The 17,800-nt window shown below is 39.3% G+C and overlaps 1 protein-coding gene across 2 annotated transcripts in view; it reads left to right on the forward strand.

The window, feature by feature from the left end:
- The window catches only part of arrdc2 (arrestin domain containing 2), a 19,389-nt gene extending 2,744 nt beyond the window's left edge, over positions 1-16,645 (forward strand). The window contains exons 1-7 of one of the 2 annotated variants that reach the window (XM_061883473.1): positions 6,383-6,732; positions 10,097-10,314; positions 10,390-10,492; positions 11,796-12,052; positions 12,140-12,302; positions 13,613-13,776; positions 15,551-16,645. In XM_061883473.1, the coding sequence (XP_061739457.1) occupies positions 6,459-6,732; positions 10,097-10,314; positions 10,390-10,492; positions 11,796-12,052; positions 12,140-12,302; positions 13,613-13,776; positions 15,551-15,604 (1,233 nt within the window). In that variant the 5' untranslated portion in view covers positions 6,383-6,458 and the 3' untranslated portion in view covers positions 15,605-16,645. Of the gene's footprint in view, positions 1-6,382; positions 6,733-10,096; positions 10,315-10,389; positions 10,493-11,795; positions 12,053-12,139; positions 12,303-13,612; positions 13,777-15,550 lie in introns of those variants that run through there. The other variant, XM_061883474.1, reaches the window with a different exon arrangement.
- The last annotated feature ends 1,155 nt before the right edge of the window (positions 16,646-17,800 follow it).

The raw sequence follows: 17,800 nt of genomic DNA on the forward strand, positions 1-17,800 counted from the left end.
AAAATCAAATACATCACAGTACTAAGTCCAAATAGATTTCCAGATACTAACGTCAAGTTTGCCCTGATACCAAAGCATTTTAAATAAACACAGTCGACAGTTAATGTTTGATCAAGTGTTTGGTTCGACCCTGGTTAGGCAGTAGTGAAGTGAAGTGAAGTGAATTATACTTATATAGCGCTTTTTCTCAAGTGACTCAAAGCGCTTTACATAGTGAAACCCAATATCTAAGTTACATTTAAACCAGTGTGGGTGGCACTGGGAGCAGGTGGGTAAAGTGTCTTGCCCAAGGACACAACGGCAGTGACTAGGATGGCGGAAGCGGGAATCGAACCTGCAACCCTCAAGTTGCTGGCACAGCTGCTCTACCAACCGAGCTATGCCGCCCCAGTACATTTATCTGCTACATAAAAATATTGAACTAATCATTTATACATATTTTTTGTTGCCTTGCTGCACTCATGTAATTACTTGAATTCAACGCTCTGTTTCCAGAAGATCTAGTGTGTCACGTTTACATTGTAGTGAGAAAAAAGGCTCACTAAGCTGCTCCGGATAACAAGGGTTGGAGATTGTTTCGTTTGCATGTTCTCCCCATGGCCATCCCCACAAAACATGCATGTTAGATCGATTGGACACTCATTTGTTTGTAATTATCTATATGTATGCCCTGGGTTTGACTGGCGACCAGTACCCTTCAATCAGCGAGGGTACACTTAGGTTCACGTGTGACCCTATCAAGGACAAGCTGTATTGACAATTAATGATTGAATGTCAGAATTCCTACACATCTTCAAACGCCAGTCTGAGATTGGGTTAGGTACCAAATGTGTTACTTTTTACTTTTCTACCTGATATCCATTCACGTAAAATCGAACTGTGCCATATTTCGATATTTTTGTTGCCGGCTCAAACCCTTGGCGTGCAAACGACCACTCACAGCGGACTTTGTCGGACTGCTTTTTAGTAATGTCACAATTTCCCAAGCCAACTAAGCAAGTATGCCTGATGTAAAACATTTGAACGTACATTAAGGCCTCACTCTTCCAAATTTGCCAGCTTGATGCAAATTTATTACAGATTTTCCATTTACATGCTACCGATTAGCTTTGGGGATTTTACATAGTGATTTCAACGCTTCCAGATTTGCTACTAAAAACTGAACGTTACAATCAAACAGCTGGTGTGTAATAAGTGCAATACTTACATTATGAATACAACAATTTGATTCAGCTTAATGGCAAAGACTACCCCTGGCTAGGAAACACACAGTAGCCTACTGTCACCGCATGTCTTGGAATTGCAACTGCATGCATGTAATACTTTCAAATTAGACTCAGAAGTGGGAGAAATCAATTTAACAACTGAACAGCAGAGTTATCATTATCCGCTCATCTTTAAAATTTAACTACAATATCCATCCATCCATCCATTTCTACCGCTAATTCCCTTTGGTGCCTATCTCAGCTACAATTGGGCGGAAGGCGGAGTAAACCCTGGACAAGTCGCCTCCTCATCGCAGGACCAACACAGATAGACAGACAATATTCACACTCACATTCACACACCAGGGCCAATTTAGTGTTGCCAATCAACCTAACTACAATATGTTTTATTTAATTCTATTTATCCATTGTTGGCCCTGCGATGAGGTGGCGACTTGTCCAGGGTGTACCCTGCCTTCCGCCCGATTGTAGCTGAGATAGGCGCCAGCGCCCCCCGCGACCCCAAAAGGGAATAAGCGGTAGAAAATGGATGGAGGGGCATTTTCTTTTACTGCTTGTCCTCATTAGGGTCGTGGGTGAGGTTTTATTACATCTGTTAACACATGAACACACTAAAGTACCGAAAAGTGGTACAGTTGAGTACCAGTATTGATTCCCCGGTACCGGGTTACCAATCCCTCGTCTGAGTCTAGCAGACGCTGTACGTTTGTCAGGGTCAGTGGTAATGAAAGTACTTGAGTACATGACGGAGCGGTCGGGCAGTCTAGACCAAGGAGTCAAGCGCGGTAACCTCTTAACTTCCAGCCTCTGTTAAGCGCGCCTCTAAATAACACAACCTTAAGTTACAAGGCCGTGCATACTGACTGTATCTGCTTTTATAGATCCAGTAACTTGGGGCAAAGTTACTGTTTTGATCGCCAGCAACCGGTTGCAGCCAAGCGAGTGTCCACTATTTGCTATGTTGGCCTGCATGTGTGCCAGAACGACTTTCTCTCCTAGCTTGTTTGCCAATCAAGGACATTTTGAGGATTACAAAAGCTTCTCAAGTGCAGCACAAACTAAAGGCACGCAGTTAATTTAATAGACAATAGTGTAAAAACAAACTGTTGTTGGTGTTGGTGGTTGTGGTGGTGAGTCAGTCGAGGGCAAGCAGCAAGGAAAGAAGAAGTCATGGGCAAGTTCACCTAAAAAAAACTAAAAAAGTGGGCCTCGTCACCAAAAACAATTAATAGCACCCTTTTAGAAACTGTACACTCTTGTAAAATATGGAATTTATTGGACGTGTACACTCTCAATAAATTACTCTGTTAGATCTACATGTATGCATGAGGGCTACTATGTATATCACTGTGTAGTTTATAGCTATCCTACTGGGTCATATTCCCAGAAATGGTGTAGATCAGGCAGCAACAGACTGTCATCCATCCATGCAGCTATATTTCGCCCCACTGACGAATCCCAAGGCAGTGTTCTCAAACTCAATTTAACTAGGGGCCATTGGAGGGCGAGCCTCAGTGAGGCTGGGCCCACACAATGTATTCCCTTCACAATTGCATTTTAACCATGTGACTACATTATGAATGAATGAATGAATGAATGAAATAAGTTTATTTTGGTCATATAATCAATCAAATCAATCAACCATTTTGTGTGATCAGTTTTACAGTCCATGTTATATGTATACAATTATGCACATTTACACATGAAAGAAAAGAAAAATAATGACCAAAAAAGGAATAGGCTGAAGCCAAAGCTTATATTTGCCTATCCTATACCTTCACTGAAGATTAGATTGCCTGGAACATCAACGTAAAAAAAAAATAAAAAAAAAAAAAAAATCAATTGGATGAAAGTAATTGTTACTATATTTTATAATGTTCAATTATTTCACCTTTCAATGTTTTCTTAAACCTTACCAAAGAAGTGCATATCTTCAGCTCATCACTGAGCTTGTTCCACCATTTAACTCCTAAAACTGTAATACGTTTGTATTTTATATTTGTTCTCGCTTTACCTATTTCAAAAATAGATATCCCCCGTAAATTATAGTTTTCTCCTCCTAAATGAAATAGCCTGAGAATACTAGCTGGAAGGCTGTTGTTCTTTACTCGAAACACAATTTCCATTGTTTTTAAAAACACAATGTCTGAAAATTTTAATACATTTGAACTTATAAATAATGGATTGGTATGTTCATAGTAGCACGTTTTGTGTATTCTAATGACCCTTTTTTGAAGTTCTATTATTGGGTCTATGTTTGATTTATAAACATTTCCCCAAATTTCAACACAATAGGTTAAGTATGGAAAAATGAAAGAATAATACAACATATGCAGGCATTTCTTATTCAGCATGTGTCTTACTTTATAAAAAATAGCAATAAATTTGGATATTTTTCCCTTTATATATTCAATATGCGGTTTCCAACACAGTTTATGATCAATTATTATTCCCAAGAATTTAGTTTCATATACTCTATCAATTTCCACTTGATTTAATTTTGCTTCACAATTTGTCCTTGCACCACTAAACACCATAAATTAATTTTCTTATCATTTAATGATAACTTATTTATATCAAACCATTTTTTTAGCTGAATTAACTCAACCTCTATTATCCTCAACACTTCCTTCAAGTTTTCTCCTGAACAATATACATTTGTATCATCTGCAAACATAATACATTTCAATTTATTAGATACTAAACATATATCATTTAGGTAGCGTAGAAATAACTTAGGTCCCAATACCGAGCCTTGTGGAACCCCACAAGTTACTCTTCATGGCTGTGATTTAATCTTATTAATTTCCACATATTGAGATCTGTTACTTAAATAACTACTTAACCACTGTTGCGAAACACCTCTTATGCCATAGTTTTCCAATTTCTGCAGAAGTAAGGAATGATCGATTATCCATTTCTACCAGCAGCTTTTGTGACCCTGAGCTATGGTAGGCCGTTGTCATCATGAATGTAAAATTCAATGTAAGAATTGTATATTTTGAAATTGTTGAGTTACCCGAGGAGAATGTCTGAGACACTTCAGCTTGCTTACAGGAAGTTGCTCTATGCATTTCGTAAATATATGGGTTCAGACCTGGGGTGTCAAAGTCCTTTTTAGCTCCGGGACCACATAGAGAAAATTATATCCCTAAGTGGGTCAGACTTGTAAAATCATGACATTATGACTTAAAAATAAAGACAACTTCAGATTGTTGTCTTTGTTTGAAAACAGTATAAGCACAATCTAAAATCATACAAATCACTTTTTTTTTTTACACTTACATGTTGTAATACAAGATGTAATAAGTAGTAATATCAAAATCAAATTACTGGATGTTAATGTAATTTACAAATTTTCCTCAACTGATGTATTGACATGATGAGGCTTATTCTGTACATCATCTAAAACAAAACCTGTGGATTTTGACTAATTTCATGAATCACACATGATACATGTCATTTCAGCATACCATATTTCCTTCAAATGCCGTCGGGGCGCTAATTAATTTAAAACCTCTTCTCACTCCTGCGCTTACCAAAGGCATGCGGTAAAAGTAAGCATGCGCTAATTATTTTAAAACCTCTCCTCACTCCGGCACTTACCAAAGGCATGCAGTAAAAATTTGAGTGTGATGTAAACTTGGACCTTAAATCCTACTGAATAGCTCTTAATCTTCTTCCCTTTATGCAATTTCAAATTACCAGTATTGAAATCAGCCTCCTCCATTTTGAAAATGATGACAGGGGAAGTGTCATTCGTGATGTCACGAGTTTGACCAGGCGGTAATACTAAGCATGCGCTAATTATTTTGGGAAGCGAGTTTGACCCGGCAGTAATTCAAGGCAGGCGCATCTATATGCCCTGCAGCAATTCAAGGAAAAACGGTATGTTTAGTAGAAAAAAAATTAAGTGCTTTATTGACTCGTGTTATATCCAGGCTTTTGTGGGCCACGTACAATATTGTGAAGGCCAGATCTGACTCCCGGGCCTTCAGTTTGACACCTGTGTCCTGAAGGGTTTTGAAACTGAATTGGTTAAAAACTAAAAAGAAATGCAGTGCTTTTTAGTTTTGCCCTTTTTACACTTAAACATGTTTTTTATCACATTTTACTTCACACAAACCTCTTAACTTGCACCTTGTGAACACTACTACCATCTGTCCACTTGGTGGCACAAAAGAGCCAACTCCACGCCCAAGTGAACAAAGGAGTAAACAACTTTGTTTTTCAAGATCCAGATTGGATTTTTCCTCCAAAGGGGTTTGAATTGATTACAATCAAACATGGTCCATTTATTCACGGAATCCAAAGGCTTCTCTCAACCAAAACTTACCTTTGCAAATGTTTTGCAGAATGGATCATTATTATTTTTGTGTCACCTTGTTCTAGCAATGGCTTTGTGTGGCTTCTGAAAAGTTTACAGTCTGAAAGGGGCAGAAGTGCATCTGGTTTCGGGTCAACCCCTGGAGCACACTGCCAGTTACTGCTGCAGGGTAGCATCCTTGTCTAAAAAAACATTATCTTGCTTGACATTTACTCAGTTTACAAACATAATGTGTGGTGAGACATAGTGTGGCTGTTTTTGAGAAGAGGATTTCTTGGCCCTGTTGTGTTGTACAATGGAAGAAGTGGAACAAACTGTTTTGATCCAGTGTGGAACTATTTCCCTCGTCTGGGAGGTAACTACAGAACACTGAGAGCATGCCCAGAAAGCCTGTTTTCTTCTAGGAACTTGTAACCATCAGTCATCATCAGGCTGTGTTTTCCTCTGCTGCTGCTGCTACTTCCACACCCAGTCTGCATGTTTTATAACGCTGCCTTCAAGGCCAGCCCGGAAATAGGAGATCCAAACAACAATCACTTTCACAATGACTCGAGCAGGGAATTTGGACTTGTTTCGCTTTTGGTTTATGCCAAATGAATCCTGTGCTCGCATGGGTTTCAGTAATTTGCCGCGATGTGGAATAACGTATTTCTCGTTGAAAAACGAATATGAAAGGAAGCCCCAATGCATGGACTCGAACGCCAGTGTTGAAAAGTCCTTGTCAAGGGGCCGCACGTGAAGGCATCACTGCCCAGCCTTCAGCGCTCTCCTGAGACTTACGTAATAAATGCAGAGCCGCCCACTTCGGTTTCCTGCAAATAGGCCTCCAACCGAAACTGCAAAACATTCTCAAGTACAGACCAGCAACCTCTCACCTGTGAGAAGGAATTAACCCCCGCTCCAAGATGATTTTCGACAAGCTAAAAAAGTTGGACATAGTCTTCGACTCCACGGACGTGGACTGTCCCCCGGTGTACAGCAGCGGGGACGTGGTCTCCGGCCGGGTGGTGCTGGAGCTCACCAGGGAGGCGCGACTGGACTCCCTGAAGCTCCACGCCGAAGGCTTCGCGAAAGTGCACTGGACCGAGTCCCGCTCCGCAGGCTCCAGCACCGCCTACACGCAGAACTACAGCGACGAAGTGGAGTATTTGAACCGGAGAGAAGTGCTGCTGCAGGCAGGTCAGTGCGCCGCGCAGCCTGGTCCAGTCTGGGTTACCGACCAGTTGATTCACTATGGGTGACTTCCAGAAATCCAAACGGTACTTCATTGAAAATATAAAGCAAATGTATATTTGCTTGTTGTTTGTTGACTTTAGCCTCAATTCAGAGTTACTTAGTCCCGTGTTTTTCAACCTTTTTTGAGCCAAGGCACATTTTTTGCGTTCATTAAAAAACGAAACTCAGTTGACAGTAAAAAGTCGTTGTCCCAATTGTTGGATGACTTTAAACCATAAAAACCCATGCATCGATATGGATCTTGTCTCAAAGTAGGTGGACTGTCACCACCTGTCACAACATGCCATGACTTATTTTGAGTTGTTTGCTGTTTTCCCGCGTGTAGTGTTTTAGTTTTTGTCTTGCGCTCCTATTTTTATTTTCCTGTAGCAGTTTCATGTCTTCCTTTAGCAATATTTCCCACATCTACTTTATTTTAGCAATTAAGAATATTTTATTGTTTTTATCCTTCTTTGTGGGGACATGTCATGTTCGGATATACTTTGTGGATGCCATCTTTGCTCCTCAGTAAGTCTTTGCTGTCGTCCAGCATTCTGTTTTTAATTTGTAGCCAGTTCATTCTTAATTTTGTTTTTCATAGCCTTCCCTAAGCTTCAATGCCTTTTTTTAGGGGCACTCGCCTTTTGCTTATTTTGGTTTAAGCATAAGACACCCTTTTTTACCTGCACGCTGCCTCCCGCTGTTTCCGACATCTACAAAGCAATTATCTACCTGCTGCCACCTACTGATACACGGTTACTCTCCCGAGCTCTAGACAGCACCGACCACTCAACAACAACACATCATTTGCAGACTATAATTACTGGTTTGCAAAAAATATTTTTAACCCAAATACGTGAAACTAGATAATCTCCCACGGCACACCAGACTGCATCTCACAGTGGTTGAAAAACACTGACTTAGTCCACTGCTGTTTGGCACTTATTGAGTTGAAGTGTGCAAACAAGCAACCCTCTCATTAAGAAGACAATTTATTGAAATAAATGTTGCACCTCATTCATAGAAAATTTACTTGGCAAATGCTTTTTTCATGGATTCTTCTGCTCAATAACAATATAGACCAGGGGTCACCAACCTTTTTGCAAAGGGCTACCAGTTTGATACACACTTTAAAAAATTGCCAGAAATAGCCAATTTGCTCAATTTACCTTTAATAAATAAATCTATATATATATATAAAAATGGGTATTTCTGTCTGTCATTCCGTCGTATATTTTTTCTCCTTTTGAGGAAGGTTTTGTTGTAGAGAATAAATGATGACAAAAACACTTAATTGAAAGGTTTACAAGAGGAATGAAAATTTAAATTACATTTTTAAACATAGTTTATCTTAAATTTCGACTCTTTAAAATTCCAAATTCAACCGAAAAAAATAAGACAAAAACTATCTAATTCGAATCTTTTTGAAAAAATTAAAAAAAAGAATCATTAGTAATTTTTCCTGATTAAGATTAATTTTAAAATTTTGATGACATGTTTTAAATTTGTTAAAATCCAATCTGCATTTTGTTAGAATATGTAACAAATTGGACCAAGCTATTTATATTTCTAACAAAGACAAATCATTATTTCTTCTAGATTTTCCAGAACAAACATTTAAAAACAAATTCAAAAAACTTTGAAATAAGATTTAAATTTGATTCTAAAGATTTTCTCGATTTGCCAGAATATTTTGGGGGAATTTTAATCATGATAACTTTGAAGAAATATTTCACAAATATTCTTCGTAGAAAAAGCAGAAGCTAAAATGAAGGATTAAATTAAAATGCATTCAATATTCTTTACAATAAAAAATAAATTTACTTGAACATTGATTTAAATTGTCAGGAAAGAAGAGGAATTAATTTAAAAGGTAAAAAGGTATATGTGTTTAAAAATTCTAAAATCATTTTTAAGGTTGTATTTTTTCTCTAAAATTGTCTTTCTGAAAGTTATAAGAAGCAAAGTAAAAAAATAAATGAATTTATTTAAACAAGTGAAGACCAAGTTTTTAAAATATTTTCTTGGATTTTCAAATTCTATTTGAGTTTTGTCCCTCTTAGAATTAAAAATGTTGAGCAAAGTGAGACCAGCTTGCTAGTAAATAAATACAATTTTTAAAATAGAGGCAGCTCACTGGTAAGTGCTGCTATTTGATGCTAATTTTTAGAACAGGCCAGCGGGCGACTCATCTGGTCCTTACGGGCTACCTGGTGCCCGCCGGCACCGCGTTGGTGACCCCTGATATAGACCAGTGGTTCTTAACCTTGTTGGAGTACCGAACCCCACCGGTTTCATGTATGCATTCACTGAACCCTTCTTTAGTGAAAAATAAATGGTAAACGGGAAATATCGCCCTTTCCTACCTTCAAGGTACTCAAAGTGCTTTGACACTATTTCCACATTCACCCATTCACACATACATTCACACACTGATGGCGGGAGGTAATTCAAGGCGCTAACCACGACCCATCAGGAAGGTGGTGTGTCTTGCTCAAGGAGACAACGGACGTGACTTCAAAATGTTTTAGTTTTTTTCAAATTCAAGACAGTTATGTTCTTTTTACAAAATGAACCATGCATGAACATCACTTTGTTCAAAGAACAATACCATCACAGCGCATGAACTCAGAACAAATCACACACCTGCAAATCAGATGGAAAATTAGAGGGAACATTGTTTGGGGGGTGTCCATAATACGCCGATGGGAGAAGGTTTTTTTTTTTACACGATGAGTCGGGTGTGTCTTAACCTCCGCGGCGGAGGCTCCGCCAAACCCCTGAGGCCGACTCACCGAACCCCGAGGGTTCGATCGAACCCAAGTTAAGAACCACTGATATAGACTTATCAGACTATCAGTTTCACCCAGTGATGTCATCAATAGATTTTGACCATGAATGTATTGTGATGGAACTCCAAATGGGAGTTTCTAGCAACAGGGGACACACACACACACACACACACACAAACACTGTTAAACACAAACACGTGTTCGCGGGTCTGCACAGAATGTATCTGGAAAAAAAACAGCAGTAGAGAAGGGGCTAGTGGAAAACATGTTCCCAGTCAGCACAATAGAGCCAGGGCCGCCCCTCGGAGCAAGCCATGTGATCGTGGAGAAAGCGTTGTATTTCAGTTGCCTTAAGTCACAAAAAATTTCACAAACTTGATGGTTCATGAATTACTGATCCCTAAACCAGATAGACAAGTTTAAGATAGATTTACTTTTCTGATGCTTTTTTAAATCGCCTGACTCCAACAGTTGCCTTTTTTCATACGAGTACAAAAGAAAGAAGTCTAAATGCACTGCTCATCTGCTTCTCGCAGATAATGGAGAAGTTACCGTCCTTCCTGCGGGCAGACACGAGTTCCCGTTCAGCTTCCAGCTTCCGGAGGAGACGCTCGTCACCTCCTTTGAGGGTAAACACGGCAGCATTCGTTACTGGGTCAAAGTGAAGCTGCACAGACCCTGGGCAGCCGTCAAGAAGATCAAGAAGGAGTTTACAGTCATTGAGCCCATTGACATAAACACACCGGCGCTACTGGTGAGCCTCCTAACTAACGCTCTCTCTCCCCGTTTGATGACGCACACTCGCTAATGCGGTTGTCATCATTTTCAGGCACCACAGGCCGGAACAAAGGACAAGATGGCACGAACGTGGTACCGCAACTTTGGACAAGTGTCTGTCACTGCAAAGATTGACCGTAAAGGTTACACGCCAGGTAAGATTATATTTTAGTCCGGCAGGGAACCATATTTGGTTACTTATGGAGTGTTCAAATATGACATGTGGCGTAACAGTGTTTCCCATTTGGACCGCTGCAAATAGATTCGCCGCTACTTGGGCTGCAACAATTCATTCGATTAGAAAAAAGCTTTGATTTATATTCTGTTCAATAAAATAAAAATTTATACACTCTCAACCACATGGAGTGCCCGGAACCTTAAATGTGAGGACATAGTTTCGGCACGGCTGGCTGCTGCAATAAAGCGCAGATGAGAGCAATAGCGTGTGAGTTGTGGCGCCAAACAGTGGAAATTGTTTTGTTATTATTATTATTTAAAAAAAAAAAAAAAGCAATTTTAATGTGCATTCATTATTCCCAAAAAAAAGAATAACACATTTTTTTCTTTATTTGAATTTTTTCCCCTAAAATATGTACTAATGCTATAAAGTGTATTTATCCAATTACTCGATTAATCGAACAAAATAATCGATAGATTATTCGATCACTAGAGTAATCAACAGCTGCAGCCCTAGGCGCTACCTGTACCCCCTCCGTCATGTGGCCGTTCTGTTAGAGTGTCCGCGGGAGTTCAAATCCCGTCCGAGTCATACCAAAGACTATAAAAATGGGAACCCATTACCTCCCTGCTTGGCACTCAGCTTTAAGGGTTGGAATTGAGGGTTAAATCACAATAAATGATTCCCAGGCGCGGCACCGCTGCTGCCCGCTGCTCCCCTCACCTCCCAGGGTGAATAATTTCGCCATATCTAGTATGTGTGTGACAATCATTGGTACTTTAACTTTACTTTAAATTTAACACTTTATGGGACTGTTGATTGACGTTAAAATCAACGTACAGGAGGTGGCGGTATACATCGTAACTGCTTCTTAACAAACCTCATACATAGCTGGTCTGCCAGAGAATAAGAAAACACAGCAAGAGGGATTCATGCTGGCAATTTAGCGTTATGGTGTTATATTTAGCAAGTATTAAGACCCCTGTAGATAATAAAAATGAAAAAAAGACTTGGACACTCTGACATTAAAGCATGCATCTCTTTTTTCACCGGGCAACGGGGGCTGACTGAAAAAAGTCAATTTGTGATTCCAAACAAGTTTTTTACGCACTTTTTTTTTTTTCTCCGGCGTCCGTTACAATTACATGGCCAATTATGCAAACCGTACAATGACTTCATCAAACAGTCCCCCTGTGGGAAACGCTGTAATACCGCATATGCAAGCTAAATATCAAATTATGTTATTGATTATTATAATACCTTTCTTCTCTTCTTTGCAGGCGAGGTCATACCAGTTTTTGCAGAGTTTGACAATGCCACTTCCCGGTCCATCATACCCAAAGCCTTCATTACGCAGACTCAGACGTTCATTGCCCGCGGCACCATGAAGCAGAAGCGCTCAGTGGTGGCCACTCTCAGTGGCGACGTGGTGGGTGCCAGGTGCAGGGAGACCTGGCACGGTCGGGCCATCAAGATCCCACCCGTGGGTCCGTCCATCCTGCAGTGCCGCATCATCAAAGTGGAATACATGCTTAAAGTGAGCTCCGTCAGAATGCACCTTCTTGCTTTTTGTCCACACGTCCAACTCACCAGAGCATGTACCCGTCTTCCCCAACGACAACAGGTGTGTGTCGACGTCCCGGGAACCTCCAAGCTGTTTCTTGAGCTGCCACTGGTCATAGGCACCATCCCTCTCCATCCTTTCGGAAGCAGGACCTCCAGCGTCAGCAGCCAGTACAGCGTCAATTTGGAGTGGCTGCGTATGGCCATCCCCGAGCAGCCCGAGCGTAAGTCTTGCCAAAATAAAAGCATAATTTGTCAACAACCTTAAAGGCCTACTGAAATGAGATTTTCTTATTTAAACGGGGATAGCAGGTCCATTCTCTGTGTCATACTTGATCATTTCGCGATTTTGCCATATGTTTGCTGAAAGGATTTAGTAGAGAACATCCACGATAAAGTTCGCAACTTTCGATGCTAAGACAAAAGCCCTGCCTCTACCGGAAGTCGCAGACGATGACGTCGCAAGTGTGGGGGCTCCTCACATATTCACATTGTTTATAAGGGGAGCCTCCAACAAAAAGTGCTATTCGGACCGAGAAAATGACAATTTCCCCATTAATTTGAGCGAGGATGAAAGATTTGTGTTTGAGGATATTGATAGCGACGGACTAGAAAAAAAACAAACGAAAAAAAACAAACGGTTGCATTGGGACGGAGTCCGATGTTTTTAGACACATTTAGTAGGATCATTCTGGGAAATCTCTTATCTTTCTATTGTGTTGCTAGTGTTTAAGCAAGTTTAACAGTACCTGATAGTCTGAAGTGTACGTCCACGGGTGTCTTGACGCACAGTGTCTCAGGGGAGTCGACGGCAGCTATGGACGGGGCAAGCTCAGCTTTTCTCCGGTAAGAAGCGACTTTTTAACCACAAATTTCTCACCGAAAACTGCTGGTTGACATTCCGTCGTGTTTCATGTTCTCTTGACCGCGCTCTGATCCATAGTAAATTTTAACCTCCAGGAATTTTAAACAAGGAATCACTGTGTGTTTGTGTGGCTAAAGGCTAAACTCCATCTTGCTACTTTGACTTCTCCAATATTAATTGAACAAATTGCAAAAGATTCAGCAACACAGTTCTCCAAAATACTATGTAATTATGCCGGTAAAGCAGACGACATTTAGATGTGTGTGTGCAGCGCTCATACTTCCTAAGAACCCGTGACGTCTTGCGTCCACGTCATCATTACACAACGTTTTCAAGACGAAACTCCCGGGACATTTAAAATTGCGATTTAGTAAACTAAAAAGGCCGTATTGGCATGTGTTGCAATGTTAATATTTCATCATTGATATATAAACTCTCAGACTGCTTGGTGGGTTTCAGTAGGCCTTTAAGTTATCACAAAAAAAACTGTGGTTAAAGGTTAACAGTGCCAACACATAAACGCATCTTTTCCGTATTTGTTAATGGAAAATACAATAAACTCAATGTAGGTTAACGCTGAGTAAGCAGTTTCACGTTTGGACCTGTTCTGACCTGAATCAGAGCAGCGGACTAATTTTTTCTTCTTTTTTTTTTTTTCCACCCCTGCAGCTCCTCCTGAGTACAGCTCTGTGGTGACGGAGGGCGAGGCTGAGCAGTGCAGCAGCAACACGGCGTCTCCTCAACCCGTCGACGAGCTGAGCGGAATCCTTGAGCGTCCCCTTATGGCGTTTGTGCAGGAGTTTCGCTTCCGACCGCCGCCTGTGTACAGTGAGGTGAGCGAGCACCCCCCTCCAACCAATGTTGACTCGTACAACTGACTCTTAGTAATATGAATGTAATTAAATATACAGTCGTATCTCAACTTACAAGCTTGGCTGGTTCTGTGACGGCTCTCAACTCAAAACACTTGTATCTCAAATCAACGTCTCCCATTGAAATGAATTCAAATCAATTAAATTGGTGCTTGACTTCTAAAACGGCACAATTTTAACATGCAACGTGCCTTTTGAAAAGAAAAACAAACTTTCAGATAATGTATCAAACTAATGGAATGCACCACAAACAAATGCGGTATTGTATTTTTCGGGCTGTAAGACACTACTTTTTCCCAAGCTTGGAACCGCAGTTTATACAAAAGTGAGGCTAATCTATGGATTTGTAGTCACTAACTGCTAAATTATTGAATGGATGAAGCAAAGAAATCAAACCATGTACTAAAATGATCCACTTAAAGAAATTGTTCAAACTCTTGAATGTTTTCAAAGTACAAGGAAGAAAAATCCTGATCGACATCTTAAATCTTCTTATAAAAGTAGAAAAACGTCCATTTTCCATTTTCTACCGCTTATTTCCTTGTGGGGTTGCGGAGGGCGCTGGCGCCTATTTCAGCTACAATCGGGCGGAAGGCAGGGTACACCCTGGACAAGTCGCCACCTCATCGCAGGGCAGTAGAAAAACGTATTGATCTCAAAGGATAAATAAAGACATCAGTGACTTTTCGGGTTTTTTGTTTAAAAAAAAAAATCGTATTTAAAAAGGAGAAAATCCTATTAATCTAGAAAAGTTGAATAAAGACATCAATGGCTTTTCTATTTTTTTTGATCAGTCATTTTACTACCGTGTTACAGACACCGTTTGGAAACATTTAGGTACGAAAATAAACATTTACAAAATCTTTCGGTGTAAATATTCTATTTTATAACATACGGTACATATCCGCGGTTTATAATCCAGCTAATATTTGCAAAAAAAAATTTTTTCTTCTAAAATGTTCTAAAATATGATTTAGTTTTAATTAAACCTGAACTTACAAGTTTAATTGGTTCTTTGACGGATCTCCTAACTTGAAACACCTGTATCTCAAGTCATTCTCACATTGAAATTAATTTGATCTGTGCTTTGCTTCCCCCTAGAACAGCACCATTTTAACATAAAACATGCCTTCTTTTAAATAACAACTAAGTTTTAGAAAGTAAATATTGTCGAAATATACAATAGAGTTCACCATCAAATACAACAACAGTTTATAATGAAGTAACATGATAATAATGTACAGCATTTAAATTGGTGAGTGGACTTTTTAAGGCATCTCCCTCCAGCTGCTTCTCTGTCAAACACACCATTAGCAGCTTTTTTCATTAATAAATATCTGCCGTTTATGTATAATTTTAACATTCCTTGCTGGCGTTAGAATCACTCTGCTTTAGTACGGTGCAGACAATTTCCTTTTTTAATTCAATAAATATCTACTTCTTCTTTTTTCCTTTCCATTGTTGGAAAACAAAGTTATGTACATCTCCAGCTATAAGTTAATGCTAGTGAGTAAGACCAGATGTTTTAGGCGGATATGACGTGGTTCACTGTGACTTGCACTATGCCATCTAAAGGGTGGATGCTTGTAACTTAAAGCATAAAAATTAGTTAAGAGACCGGTCTTATCTTAATACACTCTTAAGTTGAGGTACCTCCTGTAATATGAATAGTTGTCATAAAAAAAAAGTACTTGGTGTCGAATCTCATGTCTTTGTTTCTGTCTTCCTCCCACAGGTTGACCCCAATCCTCAGCCCTTGAACATAAGACCTCGCTGCATGACGTGCTAAATTGCAAGATCCCGCCTGAGCGTTGAGCGACTTCAATGAATCCTGTGAATCAGAAGGTCCGTCTTCTCCGATTCGTCCTCTTTGAAAAGCGGCACCTGGTTGCATCGGTGCTGCCGAGAGACTGTGGTGAGCGCCGTGGCGATAGCCGCCGCCGGTGGATGAAAGACGGCGTAGGAGCCCCTTGCTTTGTTTCCAGTCCGTACGTGGACTCTTTGCGGGTCTGCTGACATGGAAACTGTGGCTCTCCATCAGAGAACTTAGCCTTCTGATAAGAGCTGCAATAACCTCCCGATTCCAAATCCCCTGATCTGAGAGTGAGATTTTAGGAGTTTTGGACTAGTTGGGAGGGTGAGGGATATCATTTTGTGCCCAGTGGGCATTTCAGGTGTCAAAGTGCCATAAATTGACAAGTTTACGATACATTGTCATATTTAAATGATGTAAAGAAAGAAGTGCAATTATTGTCCAGTCTTTACGTCCCCCTTTAACACAACGGACGCTAACATGATGTGTTTTTAGTGCCTGTAAGATTTCTACTGTTAACCGAGCACATTACACTGAATGATAGTGTAATAGTAATTGCAGCTGGGAAGTTGAGTAAGCCAGACAGAGATGTGTTTTTTATGCATGCAGTAAACCGTATGTGAAAGGGAAAATACATATACCTGAAAGTTTATTGGTAAGTTGAAAAGAAAGAGAATGGAACAAACAGTTGGACGGTGAACTTTGTATTGTCAACGTAGTGTGGAAGTTTGTGGATGCACGTAGCGGAAACAAAAGGTTGGTGTTAAAAATGGCACACAGCTCACAGATAAGCCTTAAAATAAGCTTTAAAATAGTGTTTACAGATTAAGATCATTCCAAAAAAAAAAAAAAAACTCTGGGATTATCTATTTCCTCTACTTCCAAAACAAAAAGTGAGTGTTGAGTGGGAAAGTAATCTGGTGTCTGTATAATAGCATGAATGTCATTTTTTAATACAAATGCAATGTTAACTCTCAATCTTGTCAATGTTTTTATTGAAATAAACTATTGAATGAATGTTTTGTGTTCTCCTTGAAGTTTTGAGTGAACTAGTACATGGTGTTCTGCAGTGCAGTGAGTCAAAAATATATCATAGCCAGAGGAACTGCTCACTGGAAGCAGGCCACACCCAGCGCTTCAAAACAATTTCGGCCTGAAGTTAAGCCACTTAATATTTTATATATAACATGTGAGTGTATATATATATATATATATATATATATATATATATATATACATCCATCCATCCATCCATCCATCCATGGATGGATGGATGGATATATATACATATATATATATATATATATATATATATATATATATATATATATATATATATATATATATATATATATATATATATATACACATCCATCCATCCATCCATCCATCCATGGATGGATGGATGGATATATATACATATATATATATATATATACACACACGCATTATATACACACATACATACACATGTACGTGTGTGTATCTATATATGTGTGTATATATATATATATATACATATATACTGTGTACATATATATATATATATATATATATCAATACAAATTTACACACATATGTATATACTGTATATATACACATGTATATACACATTTATATACATACACATATATGTATATAATAAGTATATATATATATATATATATACATACACACGCACACACGCATTATATACACACATACACATATAAAGTTCCATTTTGGTTTCATCTGACCACATGACATTCTCCCAATCCTCTGCTGTATCATCCATGTATCCATTTTGGTATAAACTCAACTCGTTGTGTTGGGAGGAAGAAGAATACTGAGTTGCATCCCAAGAACACCATAACTACTGTGAAGCATGGGGGTGGAAACATCATGCTTTGGGGCTGTTTTTCTGCTAAGGGGACAGGACGATTGATCCGTGTTAAAGAAAGAATGAATGGGGCCATGTATCGTGAGATTTTGAGCCAAAACCTCCTTCCATCAGTGAGCCCTTTGAACGGTTGACCAAATACTTATTTTCCACCATCATTTACAAATAAATTATTTAAAATTCCTTCAATGTGAATTCCTGGATTTTTTTTCACATTCTGTCTCTCACAGTTGAAGTGTACCTATGATGAAAATTAAGGACCTGTGTCATCATTTTAAGTGGGAGAACTTGCA

Source organism: Nerophis ophidion, linkage group LG22 (genome assembly GCF_033978795.1).
Source record: "Nerophis ophidion isolate RoL-2023_Sa linkage group LG22, RoL_Noph_v1.0, whole genome shotgun sequence".
Lineage (NCBI taxonomy): Eukaryota > Metazoa > Chordata > Actinopteri > Syngnathiformes > Syngnathidae > Nerophis > Nerophis ophidion.